General features: G+C 40.4%; 1 protein-coding gene across 3 annotated transcripts in view; it reads right to left on the bottom strand.

Moving 5' to 3' along the window:
- Window positions 1-21313, bottom strand: part of LOC102145943 (fatty acid desaturase 2-like protein FADS2B) — a 58154-nt gene that overhangs the window by 17155 nt on the left and 19686 nt on the right. Inside the window, exons 1-4 of one of the 3 annotated variants that reach the window (XM_005577877.4) lie at window positions 20703-21307; window positions 9052-9162; window positions 6129-6326; window positions 4695-4796 (exon numbers count right to left, since the gene is read on the bottom strand). In XM_005577877.4, coding sequence (XP_005577934.3) covers window positions 4695-4796; window positions 6129-6326; window positions 9052-9162; window positions 20703-21029 — 738 coding nt within the window. In that variant the 5' untranslated portion in view covers window positions 21030-21307. Of the gene's footprint in view, window positions 1-4694; window positions 4797-6128; window positions 6327-9051; window positions 9163-20702; window positions 21308-21313 lie in introns of those variants that run through there. The other 2 variants (XM_074013601.1, XM_045371855.2) reach the window with 2 other exon arrangements.

A 21313-nucleotide genomic window follows, 5' to 3' on the forward strand; every position in this document is an offset into this window, starting at 1 on the left:
AGGGCCCCATCAGTGCTCTGTGTTTTTTCCATCAAATTGCATACGATGGGTACAAAGTTACAGCTAGACAGGAAAAATGAGTTTGGCATTCTATTACACATTAGGGCAAGGGTCCTCAACCCCCGGGCCACGGACCGGTACCAGTCTGTGGCCTGTTAGAAACTGGGCTGCATAGCAGAAGGTGAGTGGCAGGCAAGCAAGGGAAGCTTCATCTGTATTTACAGCTGCTCCCCGTCATTCTCATTACAGCCTGAGCTCTGCCTCCTGTGAGATCAGCTGCAGCATTAGATTCTCACAGGAGCACGAAGCCTGTTGTAAACTGCACATGTGAGGGATCTAGGTTACATGCTCCTTATGAGAATCTAATGCCTGATGATCTGTCACTGTCTCCCATCACCCCAGATGGGACCCAGTAGTTGCAGGAAAACAAGCTCAGGGCTCCCGCTGATTCTACATTATGGTAAATTGTATAATTATTTCATTATTACAATCTAATAATAATAGAAATAAAGTGCACAATAAATGTAATGTGTTTGAATCATCCTGAAACCACCCCCCACCCACTGGTCCATGGGAAAATTGTCTTCCATGAAACTGGTCCCTGGTGCCAGAAAGATTGAGGACCACTGCAGTAGGGTGACTGTAGCTAACAATCAGGTATTATCAGGTATTATATATTTCAAGATAGCTAGAAGAGAGGATATTGAATGTTACAACAAAGAAATGATAAATGTTTAAAGTGATGAATATGCTAACAACCTTGACTTGATCATTATACAACGTACATATGCATTGAAACATCACACTGTACCTCATAAATACATACAATTACTATGTGTCGATTATAAATAAAAATAAAATAAAATGATAAAAGAGTTTTTAAATTGCATATGAGCCACTTACTCTTATAATTGTGTATTTATTCACACATTCATTATTTATTTTGAATTATGTCCTAGGTGTCAGATAGTTACTGAGCTAGGCATTTGGAACATAAAGATAAACATGATAAAATGAGGTTTCCACACTTAGGAAACATATAATCCAATGGAAGTAGTAGATAACTGAACAAGGACAATGTGATGAGATATTCTCCTTTTCAACTAAGTCTCCTGAGAACCCATGTTTGGTCTCTTCCGCCAGCTGACTATATTTAATCCCTACTTGGCTATCTATTTAGGTGTGTGACCTTAGGCAATTTCCTCATCTACAAAATGGATGAGGCGTCTAAGAGGATTGCAGAAAAAAACATGCTTGACACTTTCCTTACCAAAATAAATTTTTTTTTTTTTTTTTTTTTGAGATGGAGTCTCACTCTGTCGCACAGGCTGGAGTGCAGTGACCGGATCTCAGCTCACTGCAAACTCCGCCTCCCGGGTTTACGCCATTTTCCTGCCTCAGCCTCCCGAGTAACTGGGACTACAGGCGGCCGCCACCTCGCCTGGCTAGTTTTTTGTATTTTTTAGTAGAGACGGGGTTTCACTGTGTTCGCCAGGATGGTCTCGATCTCCTGACCTCGTGATCCGCCCGTCTCGGCCTCCCAAAGTGCTGGGATTACAGGCCACCGCGCCCGGCCCCAAAATAAAATGTTTTAGGATGTCATCATGGAATCAGTATAGGCTAGATTTTCTAGGAAGATCTTAATTTCAAATGTTCTGTCCCACTATCCCTGTAATGAGACTTGATTCTTAGTTTATTTATATGTGCATACTGATGAATATGAAAAATATGCTACAAGGAGTCCATTTTGATTTTAGTATTTCACAGTAGTCCAAAATGTATGCAAACATTTCACGGTTTATTTTGGGAAGTGCTCTTTTATTGTGCAAACACTGGAAAGACCAGAGCATATATATTTTTTCTCAGTTGGTGAATGAAAATTCTAAAGAATCTCCATATTGGTGCCTTTTGCAGGAGGTGGTGGGGGGAGGCAATTGACATGAGGTTAAGTTTTAAACTTTAAAATTGTATGCATGTCTAAGGCGGGGATGTTGCTGTTTACATTATAATTTTCTTTGTTACATCCTCCCTGCCCACCTTTCCTCTCCACAGGTAGTTTTCTCTCCTGCACATAGTTGAAGCCAATGTTCATTTTGCTCATGAGTCACTGTTTTTGCCTGCAAAAATGGCAGAGTACACTTGATTTGCTTTTAGAGCCATTTCCAATTTTCTTACTCAATTCACAAGTCATCGAGGTTATATTCATTTCGACTAGTGCAAAATTGTGTCTGGAGACACAGCTTAGGTAGAAATAGCTGTGTACAAATCTGGATCAATGGGAAACCAGTGATTTATTTTTTAAAGTGCCAGCGTGGGTGGGGCTGATCTGAAATATTTCACATACTGGCACTGAATCCACTGCCAGCTACCTCCAGGGCAGATGAGTCTTACCTTTCCTCTGACTCCTCAGAACAGAGGAGGAAAAATGGGCTGGCCTATTACCTGAAACTCACAATAGCGTAAGAAACCGCCTCTGCTTTTATTCTGTGGTAAGTATCTCTGAGTGAATTCAGAAACAGCCTCATCTATCTTACGATGGTGAAGAGAGGGTGGAATAGAATGCCCCTAGGAATTTTCTGGTCAAATGTGACCTGTCACATGAAATAACAACCTATTATTCATTCTATTTTGGGGGACACGTCTCAAAATCCAACTCTGTGTTATCCGATTGACTTAAGGCTCAAACTGATCAGTGGGAGAGAGGGTAGGTAAAAGTAGGTGATTCCAGGTACCTTGCAACTCAGTGTTGATGTGATTTATCTCCATCTTCTTAATACTTCAATGATTAAACATTTTTCTTATTGATGCTGAGTCTTCATTTTGATTATAGAAAGACTGTTCCTAGGTTAGTAACAACTAACCATTATTAAGCATTTCCTGTATGCCAGACACTTGGTTGAGCATGCCACATGAGCATTGAGTATAATCCTAACAACATCCTAATCAGGTTGAAGCCATCATCTATCCTCATTTTTCAGCTGAAGATACTGAGGTTCAAAATCATTAAGTAATTTGTTCAAAGTGACCCAGCTCATGAGTGCATGAATTCCCACAGAAGGCAGGTTCGTTTTTGCAGGTTCGAATCACCTGGGGAACTTTCAAAAAACACTGATGTGTAGACTCTACCGGAGATGAATTTAGAATATCTAGAGATGGTGCTTAGGCATCAGGGCTTTAAAAAATAAGTTCTTGAGGTGGCTCCAAATGATAGCCAGCATTGAGCAGCTCTGCTCCAGTGCCTGCAATATTTAGTGCTGTGCGATGAATTCTCCAGTGACCAGTTTATGGCCATTGGCTTAAATACTTAACCCCTCTGAACATGAATTTCAACTGAAAACTAGGAGTACTATGTCCTCACGTCATTAGAATTACTTGAGAAAATAGCCTAATGGGACTAGTTCTGAACCCGGCACTTGTCAGGCTCACACAATGTGAGTCCCCATCTGTGTTTCCTTATCATTTGCTGTGAGTAGTTACTGCTCACTACTCTCTGTGGGCCTGACTCCAGCATTGTCTTCACTCTTTCATTAGTTGGCTACTTCCAAGCCACTATGGGCTGGGGAAGCAGATAACCAGAATGAGATATATGTATAAAATCACTTTGTTAGGGAAGAACTAATAGGCTCTGAGTCAGTGCCCGTGGGTTTTTCCTAAGGGGTTCTGGTTTGAACACAAGGATTTGGTTTAGTGGAAGGCTCAGAGGCATTTGCTTCCCTTCTAGGCCAGAGTACATAGTCACCAAAATCTAGAAAGTTCTAGAAAAGCAGAGATCTAGTTTAACTCCTAGTACTACTGATGGGAACACTGAGGGCCAGAGATAGAATGTGATTTACTAAAGATCACACAATGAGTACAGTCAGAGCCAGGGCTGGAAGCCATGCTTGGAAGTCCTGCACTGTTAACTGGTTCATTCATTCATTCATTCATTCATTCATTCACTCACTCATTCTTTCTTTCTTTTTTTCATTCCTTCATTCAACAAATGCTTATTGAGGCGCTCCATGCGCCAGGCACTCTCCTAGGTGCTGCATTGCAGTGGTGCATAGGACAGTGTACCTGCTTCCTGGAGCCCAAGTAAGCGGGGATAAGACCAGCTGTCATATCACTACCTGCTTTTTCCAGCAGTCTGGATTTTGCAATCCTCCACTCTTGAACAGAGCCACCTGGCTTTTCCTGACTAGTCTTTCTGTTCACTAGTATCTGTTTTGCATCTTTTCCTTTATTTCTTCATAGCTGCCCCCTCCTTGCCCCCACCCCTAGGACTAATCAGGCTTGCTGGTCTCCCCTAGCTTCCCAACAATAAACCTTCAAATCCCTTCTAAGAATATTCCCACTTATGATTCCACAATGCACATCGTCATTTTTCGAGGCACACACTTTCTTCTATGAGGTGACTCCTTAGGGCAGGGGGATGCCAGGGATTCAGCCAAAGAGTCTACCAGGGCAATACAAAATATAAGAGTTTCTTAAATAGAACTAAATGAATCCTCACGAAAAATTTAAAATTCTCATTTCAACACATATTTTATGATGTTGTATTATATATGAGTATATATTATCTACCTTGTCAGTACACTTACATTTATTTGTGGGGTATCACAAACATTTTTTACTGATATCATGCACAAACATGGGAACTACTCCTTAGGGACTCATGTTCAGGAATCCCCCTCATGCTCCCTGACGTCCCATACCTTGAGATGGCACATCACAAATTTATGCATCACGTGATTCCACTTGGACTTCTTAAATATGGAAAGGTGCCCCACGTCATGCTGCAAAAATGAGCTCTGGGCCTAGGAGAGATGAAGTTACTGTTAGAGAAATTGGGACCCTAACAAGAAATCAATCAATGAGTCCCATATTAGATTCACAACCTTATTTGAGAACAGTGGGTGGTCTTGTTTGACCTCCAGCGAAAATTAGTTTCTATCTCCCATACATATCCTGCCTGATCTTTCCAACTTTTATGCCTTTGTTGTCTCAGCCTGCAATGCTCTCCTTGTCACTTTCAAAGGTTTCCAGGATGGAGTGCAAAGACCATGGTCTTTGGTGTCAGACAGATTTGAATTCTAAACTGTTCTTCACCATTAACGAGCTTCACGACTCTGGGCAAGTTACTCGGTAGCTCTCACCTTCAGTTCTTCATCTGATAAAAGGGGCCACTAATACCTGACTCACGGGGTTGTTGTACTACTTACGTATATGTAAAGTGTCCAGCTTATGCTATGCACTAAACAAATATTTGTTTCCTTTCTTGTTTCCAAAAGTCACTTTTCAAGAAATAAAACAAGATGATTTAAGAAAAAGAATTAACATCCAGAATTCTGGAACCTGGAAACACATTGCAGTTAATTCTCTACAAAACCCTTTCCAATGATTCTAATGAGAATTAAATGATGCTCTTTTCTGCTCCAACAGTACATGCTTGTTCCTTTCCTTGGGATTAATAACATTGAATTGTGCCAGGCAGTGTGTTTAGCTGTTTGTGAAGGACTATTTCCTCCACTAGATGAGTTCTCTCAGGAGCAGGGAGCATGTTGACTTTTCCTTTGTATTGACAACATGGTATCATGCTCATAGAAGGCTATGTTCAGAGATTCATACTTCATTCAACAAAGATTTATCAAATGCCCTGCTAAGTGTCAGTTGCTATTTGTCATTTATGAAGGAACTCACACGTTCTTATTCTCTATAGGATATAACCTCTGCCCTTGAAGAATTCGTGGTCTGATGCATTCATAAATGTTGATTGGTTAAAGAATGAAAGATAAATATGTGTGTTGCATGGCAAAGGACAGAACTTAAATCACTGAGATGGTGGGGATAAAACAGGGCAAAAAGCAGCAGTTGTCATTAAACATTTACCATAGGCCAGACACTGTGCTTTATATTTTACACATTTGCCTGATCAGTCCTTCTTAGAATAATTCCACATTCATTATTATCCTCACTTTAGAGAGGAGAGAACCAAAGCCCAGTGAAGCTTGGTCACTTGCTGGTAAGTGCCTGACATTGATGAGTACCTTGCCAAGAAGTGTCAGGCAGCAGCTGGCACCAATCTAAAGAGAGAAGAAATTCTGAGCCTTTTTATGACGACGCTGCCTGGGCTTAGTATACCTGCTTACCTGAGAAATTGTGAGAAGAAAGGAAATGAATATAGTAACAGGCCAGCCACTGCCAAAATGATACAGTATTAGCCACGCCAGCATTTCCAACATTAAGATCTGGGCAAAGTGAAGAAAGAAGAACCCCAGGTTGGCGTGGAACATGTTCATAGACTCTATGATCCTCCGCAATTCTTGGAAATCTTTCACCAACTGTGACTATGAAACAAATATTTAAAGAGTAAATTAGCTCCTTCAGGGGAAAGGGAATACAGATGAACATAATTAATAATTTATTTTATTAATTTTGTATACATCTCTTTTATTAATAGAATTTTATTAATACATTTAATTGTCCAGAATTAAACCCCAAAACAATGAACCAGCAAATAAAACCTTCAAAAAAATTTATGAAAAATTTTTGTTGTTTTCTGCAGAAGTGAAAGATGAATAATGACTTGTAAACTGTCCTAAACCTGTAATGGAATTCAAAATTAGATTTTTTCAGGGGAGGGGGAAGGAGAGGAGAGTGCGGTAAAGAGATACGTACGCCTAACAGTCGCCTTTTAAACCATCAGGATTATTTCAGGTGTTGAGTGAGCTCTGGTTCTGTTTGGGGGAACTTGGTCATCTATATGGATCTGTGTTACCGTAGTTACTGGTATAGTTTAGAAAGTACTTTCCAGGCCATCAGTTGCTTAATGTGTAGAAAGGGTTATTTCATGGAAGATGGAGATCGTAGAACAATGTAGTTCACTTAGATTAGCTCTCAGGATGAATTTTCTGAGAGCTGCTTAGTGGATCCCCCAAAACAAGGCAGGGCTTATTAGTGTGTGTGTACTCAGTTGGAGAGGCCTCGTTTAAGGGCCCTGTGTGTATGTGCATGTGTGAGTGTGCATGCACAACATCACCATTGGTTTACAAACTTGCACAACATATTGGGAGGCACACAAGGTTGGAAAGAAATATCTCTTGGCTTATTGACTATCATGGACTCGAAACTAGGACAGCTGGGAGAGTGACCAGGTTATGAGAAAGGTAACAGGGTTGTACAGATGTAAGAAAGGAGAAACGTTAGAAACAAAATAGAAAGAGCTATGAAAAGAATTCTAGAAGCCAAAAGTTTCAAAATTCACAGACACAACTTTTAAAGGACCCATTGCCTGGCAAAAGTTCTGGATAGGCTCATCTCCCGAGCCCCATCAATCTTACAATTCTTGTGGCCACAGATTATTTTAATAATTAATATTAACTTGTTATCTCTAGGGTGCCTCCAGCCTGGTCATCTTTTGCAAAACATTTATTGCAGAGTTGAGGGAGATCAGTAAAACCCAGAAGAGTGACTGACTTGAAGTTATCACAAGTCAGTGACAGGTGGTGAACTTAAACCTACACCTGACACCGAATTTTATGCTCAAATACTAATTTTCTATATACAGCAACTCAAATATCCCCACAAATGTATTAAAGAAAACTTATGGTAGACCTTTATCTCTGGAGACCAACACTCTTTTAGATAATGATTATCTGATAGGTCTCAGTCCTTAGTGGGATTTTATTTTTCTTAACAGAAAAAATTTAGGAAAAACAATAAAGATTTGCATCACCTTCAATTTTTAACCTAGAGCTACCTGACCCAAATGATGGGGACATATCTGAAAGTTTTAAAATTACTAGTACCATCATCAGTTCATGATTATGATAATAAGTAAAATTTACTGAGCATTTACTGTGTTCCAGGCGCTCTTCTAAGCACTTTCAATGATGACTTTAATTCTTTCAATTGTTTTCCCAATAACTCTCATAAGGTTGGTGCCATTGTTTTTGGTATCTTATAGGGGGAGAAACTGAGCCAAAAGAGGTTTGGGAACTTGCCTAGACTCACACAATTTGAGAATGGCAGGGTTGGGGCGTGAGTGCAGGCTGTCCATCCTACCAACCCACTCTTCAGAACAGAGCTGTGCTGTGGGATGAACATGGGCCTAAAGAGTGAGCTTAAGTATTAGTCTCAGATTTGCCCGTAACCAGTTCTGTGTCCTCAGATTAGTCCTGCTCCCTTTGTGAGTCTGTTTCTTCATTTTTCAAAGAGGGAAAAAATCCTTGCTCCCGCTGCTTCACAGTGGTTTATGGATCCACACATTGTACAAATTATTTCAAAGGGCTTAAGAGTCAGGCAAATGTAAGCTATTACAAAAAATAAATTTCAAAAAATGGAATTAATCAATATTAAGTAAAATTCCTCTCAGCGTTATGTAAAACCATCCCAATGAGTTTTTAGTCCTATGGAGACTCTGTCCTTTAGAAGACAGTATTCGTGTAGTCAAAATATTAAAGGAAGAATGGCATTTATCCTTGGGAATACCTAAGGGATTGGAGCCAGAGAGAAGTGATTTGGAGTCTCAGCTCTTTGATACACCAGCTGTCAGACTTTTAGAAAGTTATTTATTTTCCCTGAATGATAATCTCCCCAAATTTACAAAGGCTGTGGTTAGGATACAGCGACATCTTTCAATCAGTAGCTGTTTTTGGAGTTTCTACTACATGTTGATCCTGTGAAAGGAGGTCTTCAGGACACAGGGATAAGAAAAGTGGACATAGTTTCAGCTCTCATGCAACTTAGTTGGGCTGGGAACATAGACATAGACATAAAGCATAATTACAAGCAGTCAATGAAAAGGAAATTATTTCCATAAGTTCCCTGGCATGAAGTAGGTGCTTAGAGACATGAAATTACTGTTTGATGAAGGGCCAACAATTTCCTTCTTTTGCTTCACAAAGGTTTAAGAGTTCTGATGATCTAAAGAAAAAGGCATTGTTTGGAAATACGTGGACTCCACCCATTGTCTCTACTGTGGTCCCAGGCTTCACAGAAAACTGTTAACTGGCTTTAAAATATGCCTTGTCTCCATCCTTCTACACCCCTGGATCCTGACATCTCACTCACATTTTTGTGTCTTTCCTGGCTATGCTCTCCTGGGGCAAGTTCTCCAATGAGCAGTGGCTTCAGGTACAACTGCACAATGTCAGGCTCTGGATGCATGGCCCTGAAGACATCCTGTAAATCAGAGATACCTGTTAGAGGCTTCAAAGAGACATGCTTATCCACAGATTAGTTCCTTTACTTATCTTGTCCTGTGCTCAATCTGGGAATCAGCACAGATCTCATTGCAGAGGATTTGCTTGTAACTCCAAGTTGATGTTTCAAGTTGATTGATCAAAATTATCCCTGAAAACCACCTCTGCGAAAGCTTCCTGCTGGAGACCCACCTACTATGTGTACTGCTTCTCTAGGTATGACCCACACAGTCAGGGGATCCTGGAGCATTAATGAGATCATGATTTTATTTATCACCAGAAGAAATAATGGAGTTTATGGGTTGGGATAAATCTTTACAAAAGTCCAGCATCAGTGTAAATGTGAAATTTGCTCATACTATCTGAGACAGTGCAGCAACTAAGATTGGCTATGCAAATTATATCTTCCATTGAGGGCTCTCTCTGGGTTCTTGGCCAAAGCCCAGGGGAATAAGGCCCCTTGAATTAGTTAATTCTAGAGAAGGACAGGTTACAGTTGATGACGGCTTAAGGCAAAGGCATGAGAGATTATAAGAACGCAGCCCTAGAGCCCTGGGTGGTCTAAAATAGTACATCTTTGGCTAAGCTTGTCACTGAAGGAGTCTCCTCACTCTCTATTAAAAAGATGCTGTGTTGGCCTGTGCAGAGACTCGGTGACAGCCAGAAGCAGAATAGAAGTGACAAACTATATTTTTCTATCTCAGGTGCATGTTAAGTAGCAATTCCATATGGCTATGAGAAGCAGTGATGATGCCTATATCCTACTTATGTTTGGAAGAAAGAGAGTCTTCTCTTCCAGGGATTTAAATTGTTTTCGGAAAGAAGAAAGATTTTCCAAGAGGGAGATGCTAGACTTGTTGCTATTATGGTTTGGAGATGGCAGCAATTAAAAATGAAGAAATATAACCAAAGTTGTAAATTGTATACATGAAGCCATACAAATTACTCTGCAGTGGTGGTGTTGCATTATACTGATTACGAAAGTGGACCCTGGAGCCAGCTTTCCTACATGCAAATTCTGGCATTGCTACTTACTAGTTAAGTAATTGTAGGCAAGTCTCTTGAATTGCCTGTGATGCTTCTATATTCTCTTCCCTAAATAGGGGCGATAATAATAGCCGGCCAATTCATAAAGTTATTATGAGGATTAAGTAAATTAATAATAATGCCAATGGCATTTACTGTGTGTTAAATACACATCAGATATATTTCTTATGTGTATACCTCCACTGATAAGAACCCACTACCTACCTTCTCTTCAATATTCAGAGGTTTCCTCCCTTTACCTCAATGCCTAATGTGGAGTGAGCTTTGAATTATATTAGAGAATATAATGAGTGCTACATTTTCAAATACTAAATCAACTTTAGATATATCCAAGAATTACATAGGAGCCTACTTATTATTGTAGTATTATAATAATGCTGTACTATAATTACTTATGGAAGTAAGAAGTTATTTTTATAATTAACAAGGTTAATTAGAAGGATACAATATCAACTCTTTAGACTTATTTCACCTATGGGTCTCCAGATGCAATGATGTGAAATGGGCTTTTATCTGTTAGAATCAGTCCAGGCAGTGAGGTTCCATTGCTTCTTTTGTACAGATAATGCCACCAGGTCCGTTTTGCTCCTGTACACTCCTCCTGAGTGCCTTGGGAAATGCTGGACTAAATAATTTCAAAGGGGTTTAAATTTTTCACATTTATGATACGAAAGCTTAGGTTCCCTAACCAGGAAGAGTGATTCAGTGATTAAGAGGGTGATTAAAATATCTCACTGTGACCCATACTGAAAAATGAAGTGCTGCTTACTGTTTCAGAGCAGGTTAGAATGGAAGACATCCTGATGGATCAAGATCAAAGTGTAGAATGTCATCTATCGCAATTTCATTGTACTCTGAGCAGCTATCTAGAGTCCTGGAACAGTGTGCTGACAATAATATTCTTCTGGGTTCATTGTTTCTTCAAAGGTTTGTAGGGGACAAACCATATGGGACAAACTGTGACAAAACATACGGGAACGCCGCAGAGATTTTCAGAATAATAGATACTGGCCTGCTCTGTGGAACTCTCTTGCATCAGTGGGGCAGTATAACAAAGGAGTTTAGGTAGCCTTAGACTATTCTATTTGAAAGAATTTTCAAACAGAATCTAGATACTAAGTTGTGAAATTCCCTTCGTGAAAAGTCTGCAATAATGCAAGTCCTGTTACCAACATTCTTGGGCCAAATGTGTTCCAGCTGAAAGAAGGAGAGGGGATAAAATTAAGAGGAGAAGGGGTAGTGTCAGTGTTTATGAAGTGTGTCCTGTGTACAAGGTATTCTACGGCCCAACTCATAGGCACCATTTTGTTTCTGTGAGGTTCTATCACTTTCATTGTACAGATCAAGACACTAAGTTTCAGAGGGGAGACGTATCTTGCCCCAAATGCCACACTCAGTAGCAGAGCCAGGATTGGAATTTGGGGTTATGCAATTCTAAAGCCTTAAAGCCCTAAAGGTCCATTCCAGCCTTAACACACACAGTTTGTTTTCTTTTTTTTTTTTTTTTTGAGACGGAGTCTCGCTCTGTCACCCAGGCTGGAGTGCAGTGGCCGGATCTCAGCTCACTGCAAGCTCCGCCTCCCGGGTTCACGCCATTCTCCTGCCTCAGCCTCCCGAGTAGCTGGGACTACAGGCGCCCGCCACCTCGCCCGGCTAGTTTTTTGTATTTTTTTAGTAGAGACGGGGTTTCACCGTGTTAAACCAGGATGGTCTCGATCTCCTGACCTCGTGATCCGCCCATCTCGGCCTCCCAAAGTGCTGGGATTACAGGCTTGAGCCACCGCGCCCGGCCCAGTTTGTTTTCTTAAAGTCCTCCCAAGAAAGGAGTGATGCCAGATTGTGGATGATGCTAAAATCAGTATGTATCTGCTTGGCAGATGGTAATGGCATGTCCCCACCATAGGTTTGAGTCATGTAAAACACTTTGCGTCTGGCTCCAACCTGCCTCCCTAGACTCACCTTCTCTATACCCTTCATGCATCATCTTCTCTACTGGAGCCTCCCCATTCAGTATACATTCCACGGCTTTCTGTAGTTCTGAGGCTTTACACTTACTGCTCTCTTGGTCTTGACTACCTCCTTCGTTTTCTCTAAAAGCTCCTCTCACTCTTCAAGGCCCAGATTAAACATTGCTTCCCCCAATCACTCAGGAAAATGATTCACGATTGCTCCTGGGTTCACAGGACACTTTGTTCCTAGAACTTTTCAAATTTATCCTATCCTATCCTATCCTATCCTATCCTATCCTATCCTATCCTATCCTACATTGTACTGTACTACAGTATACTGTGCTATACTGTACTATACTATACTATACTACAGTACACTGTACCATACTCTACTCTACTATACTGTACTTTTATACTATAATGAATCTTTGTATTCACCCCTTTTTTTAGTGGTTTGTGAGTTTTTTAAAGACGGGGACCATGTACTATTATTGGGCAATGTATACCTAAAGTTGATCACTGTGCCTGAAGCATATCATGTGATCAATAGACACCTGACAAATAAGGGAAAGGGTGAATGAATGAATGGATATAGCATTTCTATAACAAGGTATTAGGATAATCAAAGTGTGGCACTCAAAGTAGACAGGTGTTAAGCACAAAGTGTGGCACTCAAAGTATACAGGTGTTAAGCACTGCTGTCTCTTTCTATCCATGGCGTCTCTATTTTCTAACATTTTTGTGACTTCAACATCTCACATTTTCATCTGTTAGTCTTTTGACTTCCTTCTCAATCATCATCTTTGCTATTTAAATTATTCATAAATTTATACCATAGCTCATCTCATAACTGATTATTTCCAAAATAGTAACAGCATGGAGATGTGATTACTACTTTGCTTTCACAAATACCTTGGATAAACTGCTAATATTTTTGCTGTTATTTGGTGGGAGATGGAGTCGTGTGCTTTCCTGTAAAAGCAGCATGATCCCTAGTGGAAGAGAAAAGTATATAAAGTCAGAGGGTGTGAGACAAAATTCTGTTTTTAAAACTTAAATGCTGTATACAGGCTGTGCCCTGTACAAAGGCACTTGGCCAAGATGGCAAGTGTGGCCTGACTTCCAGTGGACACTCCATTTGCTGAACCTTCTGCTTACAGGGCTGCAATCACCCAAAGAGTGTGCCTTTCCTAATTCACACTAAGGCATGGTATAGGGTAGCAGAGGTGTAGGCTGTTTCACACACAGAAATTACTTAATTTCTCCTAAATGTAGGTAATACTACCTAATCTTCTCTATGAGCTCCTTAATTCCTTCATTCATTTATTCAGTCATTCTAAAACCTATGGAGGACCCAGCCTAGAGGTTAAGAGCTTAGATTTTGGAGTCAGACATCAAGAAGTGGCCATGATTCTATATGATTATGACTTAGTTCATGGAAGGTGGGTTGAAATTTCCCAAAAGAAATTCACTGAGGAACAAGCATAAATTTAGAAACCATCCATGGAGAATGTTGTATGTGTAGTCATAAAACCAGATAACTAGAACATAGACTTTGGTGTACTCACTGCAAAAAAAGCTCATGAGACTGTTCTATATCCAGCCACAGATGAAGGCCTCTGTTCCTGCACCTTTGGGTAATTCCTCTTCTGCTTCCTTCTCAGATTTCACCTGCCCTAAGGCTATGGCTAGAACAAGTCTCTACAAATTTCAGATGGACAGTGAGTTCTGAACAGGCCAGTTTTGTGTGGAGAAAGCATCTTTGCCCTTGTCCTGGGAGACAGCTGCTTTGGAGTGGGAATGATCACAGAAAGTCACCAGATTCCTCTTTACCCATAGGGATAAGCAGAGGGTTATTTTCCCACTGCAACTCATTCTATCGTTTGAACACTTTCGTTTCTTGAAAACCCTTCCTTATATTGATTTTTTTTTTTTCTGTAATGCTTTCAGCTGAGCTCCAGCCGAAAGGAACTTAACTCTCCCCTCCCCTTCCTCTTCCTTTCAAACCTGTGCATTCTCCTGGGTTTCCTTGTAATAGATATCACCACTTAGTTGCCCAAGCCAGATATCTTGAGTCAGCTTAGACTCCTCCATCCTGTTAGTTTATCAAGTCACTCATCAAATACTATAAATTACGTCTTCTAAATATCCTTCCCACCCATCTCCTTTTCTCCATTCCTGTAGCCAACACCTTGCTTGGCCTTCAACATGTTCCTTGGACTCCACCCTGGTCTTCCTTCATTTCAGGAGGCTTTTCTGGATTTCATCCTTCACTTAACTGCCAGACTCACCTTCCAGAAAGGCAGTGTCTTCTCATGGCCTATTTTCATCTCTTAGCGCTTGAACTTCTTTCTCTCTCCTCTCCTCCATCTATTTTACAACTAGAACTATCATTTCCATGAGAATCAGATAATTTTAATAATTGCAGGAAAGATGCAATTATCACTGATTATTACTTTTCTTTTACCAACAGCTTAGAAATGCCAGGGAGTTGTGTTGTGAGAATGAAGGTGGGAGGGATGCTGTGCTAGGGATACATTCTCACATATAGTAGGAAGAGAGGCAGCCCTGCAGTAAGGGTAAAATGCAAACTCCTTAGCTCGGCACATAAGATCCTTTCCCTCCCTCTTCTTTCTCTTTTCTCTTCCCCTATCTCTTCATCTTCTCTCTGTCTTCTCCTCTTCTCATAGCCAGTGAATTCCTCTGTGATAACCACTAACATTAGTTAGCATGTAGTTTTGGCCAATATTATGCTAAGTAAAGGAAGTGTCCAGGCTGGGATGCCCATTCTGGTGGGGTGCTTACTCACGCCATGAATCATGTTTGTCCTCCATTTCTGTATACACCTTCCCTTTCCCCTGCCCCAGTCTTGCCTCTGCTGGCTCTACTCATCTGAAACCATTCAGAATGCCCTCTTTTGGTGCTGCACACAACTCTTCCTTCTTCCACATACCAGTCCTCCAAATAGTTGAAATGGACCCTGCCATATTTCCTGTAAGCTTTTGTTATTCTTTCCCATCCTGTTGGACTCTGACTCTCATGAGAAAGAACTTTAGTTTCTTAGTCTCTCTACTAGAGTGTTGTGTCCAGAAATAAGGAGTGTGCTAACCAGCGCACAAGATAATAAAACTGCTTTCTTTGTTCTGAGTATGCTGTCCCTCTGAATGCATCATAAGATTGCAATTATGTTTTTCGTGGAGCTCAGAACACACTGTTGTTTTATACAAAATTTGTGGCCAGATATTTATTCATATATATTTACTGTCATCAAAGTGTTTTATAGGCCAGGTGCAGTGGTTCACACCTGTAATCCCAGCACTTTGGGAGGCCAAGGCAGGAGGATGTTTTGAGGCCAGGCATTTGAAACCAGCCTGGGCAACATAGTGATATCCTATCTCTACAAAAAACTTAAAAAACCTGGCTGTGATGGCATACACCTCTGGTCTCAGCTATTTGGAAAGCTGTGGCTGAAGGATTGCTTGAACCCAAGAGTTGGAGGTTGTAGTGGGCTATGATCATGCCACTGCACTCCATCCTAGGCAACAGAGTAAGACCTTTCTCTAAGAAGAAAAATATGTTAACTGCTTTAAAGTTCATATGGAACCAATAAAGACCCCGCATTGCCAAGACAATCCTAAGCCAAAAGAACAAAGCTGGAGGCATCACACTACCTGACTTCAAACTATACTACAAGGCTACAGTAACCAAAACAGCATGGTACTGGTACCAAAACAGAGATATAGACCAATGGAACAGAACAGAGCCCTCAGAAATAATACCACACATCTACAGCCATCTGATCTTTGACAAACCTGACAAAAACAAGAAATGGGGAAAGGATTCCCTATTTAATAAATGGTGCTGGGAAAATTGGCTAGCCATAAGTAGAAAGCTGAAACTGGATCCTTTCCTTACTCCTTATATGAAAATTAATTCAAGATGGATTAGAGCCTTAAATGTTAGACTTAAAACCATAAAAACCCTAGAAGAAAACCTAAGTAATACCATTCAGGATATAGGCATGGGCAAACACTTCATGTCTAAAACACCAAAAGCAACAGCAACAAAAACCAAAATTGACAAATGGGATCTAATTGAACTAAAGAGCTTCTGCACAGCAAAAGAAACTACTATCAGAGTGAACAGACAACCTACAGAATGGGAGAAAATTTTTGCAATCTACTCATCTGACAAAGGGCTAATACTCAGAACCTATAAAGAACTCAAACAAATTTACAAGAAAAAAACAAACAACCCCATCAAAAAGTGGGCAAAGGATATGAACAGACTCTTCTCAAAAGAAGACATTTATACAGCCAATAGACACATGAAAAAATGCTCATCATCACTTGCCATCAGAAAAATGCAAATCAAAACCACAATGAGATACCATCTCACACCTGTTAGAATGGCAATCATTAAAAAATCAGGAAACAACAGGTGCTGGAGAGGATGTGGAGAAATAGGAACACTTTTACACTGTTGGTGGGACCATAAACTAGTTCAACCATTGTGGAAAACAGTGTGGCGATTCCTCAAGGATCTAGAACTAGATACCATTTGACCCAGCCATCCCATTACTGGGGATATGCCCAAAGGATTATAAATCATGCTGCTATAAAGACACATGTACACATATGTTTATTGTGGCACTATTCACAATAACAAAGACTTGGAATCAACCCAAATGTCCATCAGTGACAGACTGGATTAAGAATATGTGGCACATATACACCATGGAATACTATGCAGTCATAAAAATAGATGCGTTTGTGTCCTTTGTTGGGACGTGGATGCAGCTGGAAACCATCATTCTCAGCAAACTATCGCAAGAACAGAAAACCAAATACTGCATGTTCTCACTCATAGGTGGGAACTGAACAATGAGATCACTTGGACACAGGAAGGGGAGCATCACACACCGGGTCCTATTGTAGGGAGGGGGTGGGGGAAGGGATAGCATTAGGAGATATACGTAACGTAAATGTTAATGGGTGCAGCACACCAACATGGCACATGTATACATAAGTAACAAACTTGCACGTTGTGCACATGTACCCTAGACCTTAAAGTGTAATAAAAAACAACAACAAAAAAGAAAAATGTTTTATAATCCTCATGTTATTGCAAAATAGCTTATTGTATTATAATCTATAGAATCAATCCTCCTTGTTGTACTTACAGGTTGTTTCTGGATTTTCCTAGGTGAGCTCTTACAGATAAAAAGACTGTGGCCATAACTCTAGTTATTAGCATAGTGACATTAGTTTTAAATCATATCATTTGAAAATACCAGATACCTCATATGTGCAATAACAGGAGCTTATGTACCGCTTTTGTTTTATAGATTTATTTTTCTTAGTAAAGTTCCTTGGAGAAAATGGAAACCCACCTCAGAAGAGTGAAGTAATAACAAAATGCAAGAGCTGCTATCTTTTGAGCGTCTAATCTGTACCAAGCACCACGGTGAGCACTTCATTTGATCTCTGCTGACTTTTATGGCAATGCTAAGGTGAAGGTATTATTATCCTCATTTTCTGGATAAGGGAGCTGAGACTTCAAGAGCCTCAGGACATTCCTAGTAAATGTAGAGCCCAGATGCAAAGCAGACCTGTTTCATTCCCATGAGGGTGGAACCCTAACAAGAGTTCTGGAACAACTGACTGCGTGAATGAATGAATGAAGGACGCTGTGGGATAGATTACGTAGATACCATCATTCACCTTTTATGAGGACGATGGAGACCTAGAGAAGAGTTACTATGTATATAAGAAAAGGGTGCTTTCTCTGGGCAGGTGCAGCCATGGGCCCGGGGTTGGCACACAGTGAGAGTACTTTGGCTCACACTTGCCACTCAGAGGCTTGACCTGCAAACGACTCTTAAGTTATGGGGTAGGCATTTGATATCAGGCCTTCTGACTTTATGATCTTCCCTCCTTCACTGGGAGGCCGAGGAGGGCGGATCACCAGGTCAGGAGATCGAGATCATCCTGGCTAACACAGTGAAATCCCGTCTCTACTGAAAATACAAAGACATTCAAAAAATTAGCCGGACGTGGTGGCGGGAGCTTGTAGTTCCAGCTACTCGGGAGGCTGAGGCAGGAGAATGGTGTAAACCCGGAAGGCGGAGCTTGCAGTGAGCCGACACTGCACAGCTGCACTCCAGCCTGGGCGACAGAACGAGACTCCGTCTCAAATTAAAAAAAAGAAAAGAAAAAAAAGAAAGCATGATGCTTCATTATATAGCTCTCCGTTCCCAATCAGATGACACAAAATATAAACAGGATTTCTAAGCTGGTGGTGAACAAACAGGAAATACTAATTATATTTCTGAGGATAAAGATGCTGGTGATAAGACTGATAATGGCTATGACTGAATGAACTTTTACTAAGTATCTGGCACTAATGCCAAACACTTTACATGCGTTGGTTCTATTTGCCATAAATCACTCAGATGGGTAATGTCAGCCTCATTTTGCAGATGAGGAAGCTGAGACTCAGAACATCCTAATAACATTCCTAGGTTCACATAACCTATTCCAAAGCTCAGGCTCCCTGTACTCTGAGTCATGGAGTACTGTGGATTGTTCTGGCACTCCCCGTTTCTTCTTAAGCCATTTTCTCTAGGAGAATCTTTTCTCTGGACATTTTTTATTTATTTTCCTAAAGTCTAAGGTACATGACTGACCAACTTATGATTTTCTTCTTTGACATACGTAAATCCTAAGGTGGCATGGGTATTTTCCCCCAAGATTCTGATGGTTTCTATTATATTAATTAATTCCTCCTTGTTGGCTATAATTGGACACAAACTCAGGGTCTTTTCCTGACTTCCAGGAGGTAAAAATCATTAGCCAATTAAAACTTTATCATCTATCTTGGCTGCCTCCAGCTGAGTGAGGCTATCAGTTATTTTTAAGGTGGTTGAACGCTCATGTCTTTGCAAACACATCCTCTGAGCCAATTCTGTGACTTGTGTTAGCAAAGCCTCATCTGTATTTTCTATGAGTTGTGGAAATGAGGGGATGGGATAGATAGGCATCTGTAGTATGTTTTACATTTTCTTCTTCTTCTTCTTCTTCTTTTTTTTTTCTCCTGTTGTTCTTACACAAATGCTCTTCTTCTTGCTGCTTCTACCCTCTGCTCTCTGATTTCTGGGCACTGTGTATAAGTTCATGCTTATTTTCCAAGGAAAGTTTGAAATTTGTTTAAAAAAATATATCTGAGAGAAGTGGTGGGGCTGTAGCAGGGCATACTCAGAAAGGTATTATTCTGACTGTAGAAATAAGATAGGAAGGTGGCAGAAGAACAAGAGCCTACACAGAGAAGAGGGATGAGAAATTGGGGGAAGAATAAGAATTGAGGAAGAGATGTTGATGGCATCAAAAGATGAAATCTTGCAGGTATTTGTGAATTTTGTTAGGATTAGTACGGTACCATTTGTAGACTGGTACTTAGCAAAATAATGTTTTCAATCCAATCTTTAAAACCAGTTAAAGAAGTTATATGCTAAACTGTAAAACCAACAGGAGCCACATAATTTTTAAAAGCCTGTATTTAAATTTCGATTCTGTCATATATTAATTTCTGACCTTGAGTTAGTTGCTTAGTTCCTCTAATTCTGTTTCTTCGTTGGTACAGTGTGGGAAATAAAAGTCCCAATTGAGAGAAAACTGACTTCTTTATGGAATATTTTAAAAGAGATTCCTTAAGGCATTTAAGATTTTGAGACACCATTTTATCAAATAAGTAGAAATTTTATTTTATTCTTTTACAATCCAGATATTTAGGGCTTTAGGATCAAACCGACCTGATTTCAAAATTTGGCACCATTACTTGCTGGCTGTGTGACATGTTTTTTCCATCTTTGAATGTCAACTTTCTCATCTGTGATACGGAAATAATAGTCACCTTCCTTGTAGGTTTAAGTGAGGTGATGCATTTCAATGTGTCAATGAAAGTGGGGTTGCATTACCTGTATGATACTGAATGAACTACAGGAAGCCAAAGAGCTCTTCAAGCTCTTAAAGCCTAGGTAATTGTAGGCTTTCATCATTATTCACAACATTTTCATGCCCACTGCGTGACTTTCTTTCTTTCTTTTATGCACTCCAATTATTTGAAATTTATAAGAGTCTTATAAATTTCTGTTTGGGTTCAGATGTTCTTTTTTTTTTTTTCCCCCCAGATTTTACTCACATATTTGTCATTTTCTTCTTGTAAGACAGTGACTCAGCTTCAAAACAAAGCAAAACAAACCACCAAGAACAAAAGAAAACGCAGAATATGCAAACATAGTATTCACTGGCAGTATCTGAACTCATCCCAAACCAGGTACAGCTCATAGTTAGACCTTGAGGCTTAATTTACTACTAAAATTTTGCTAGAGAGGAATCCTGAAAAGTTGGTTTGGGAAGAGATGAATGATTGTGCAATGCTCTTGGGAAGACAGCCAAGATCTCAGCCACCCAGCAGCTGGGGGAAAGACGGAGAGGGTTGTGGGGGAAAGCTTGGAGTTTCTTACCGTGGCATCTTCCCCAGCATAGTGGTTGAGGACCCGGCGCCCACCTGGATGCCTGTCTGCCCAGCTGGAGACATTGTAAACCTTGCGATTGATGACCAGCCATTGGTCGGCCTCCTGATTATGCCTCTGGATCTCCTGCCAGGTGTACATGTTGAGGCTTTTCCTGGGCACGCTGCATTTCCCATTTGCCTCCTGCTTTGCATAGAACTCAGCTTCCCCATTTGTTATGGGTTTTCCTTTTGGCTGATGCTTCTCACCTGGGTATGACTGATTCCTTCCTACAAGGCTCCCATTGTCCCCACACTTTTCTTCAAATTTCATTGTCATTGAATCCCTAGGATTTCTGGGTTAATGCTTGAAATTTCTAATCCTCACCTCTGATTGAACCATAAAATGACTGCCTTTCTCCCTTTTCATTCCACTGCAGTATGACACCTACACTGAAAACTTCTGAGCCTAGTTGTCTTTTCACAAACCTGATAGTGAGCACCTTCCCAGCTTCTCACTTCTTTGCTTGTCCTGAATCTTTTCTGCCTTGATGAAGGCTAGGTCACCTTCCTTCCTTCTTTCTCTCTTCACTTGTCCTCTCTCTGCTGTCTAGCCTCTTGGAA

Source organism: Macaca fascicularis, chromosome 14 (genome assembly GCF_037993035.2).
Source record: "Macaca fascicularis isolate 582-1 chromosome 14, T2T-MFA8v1.1".
NCBI lineage: Eukaryota > Metazoa > Chordata > Mammalia > Primates > Cercopithecidae > Macaca > Macaca fascicularis.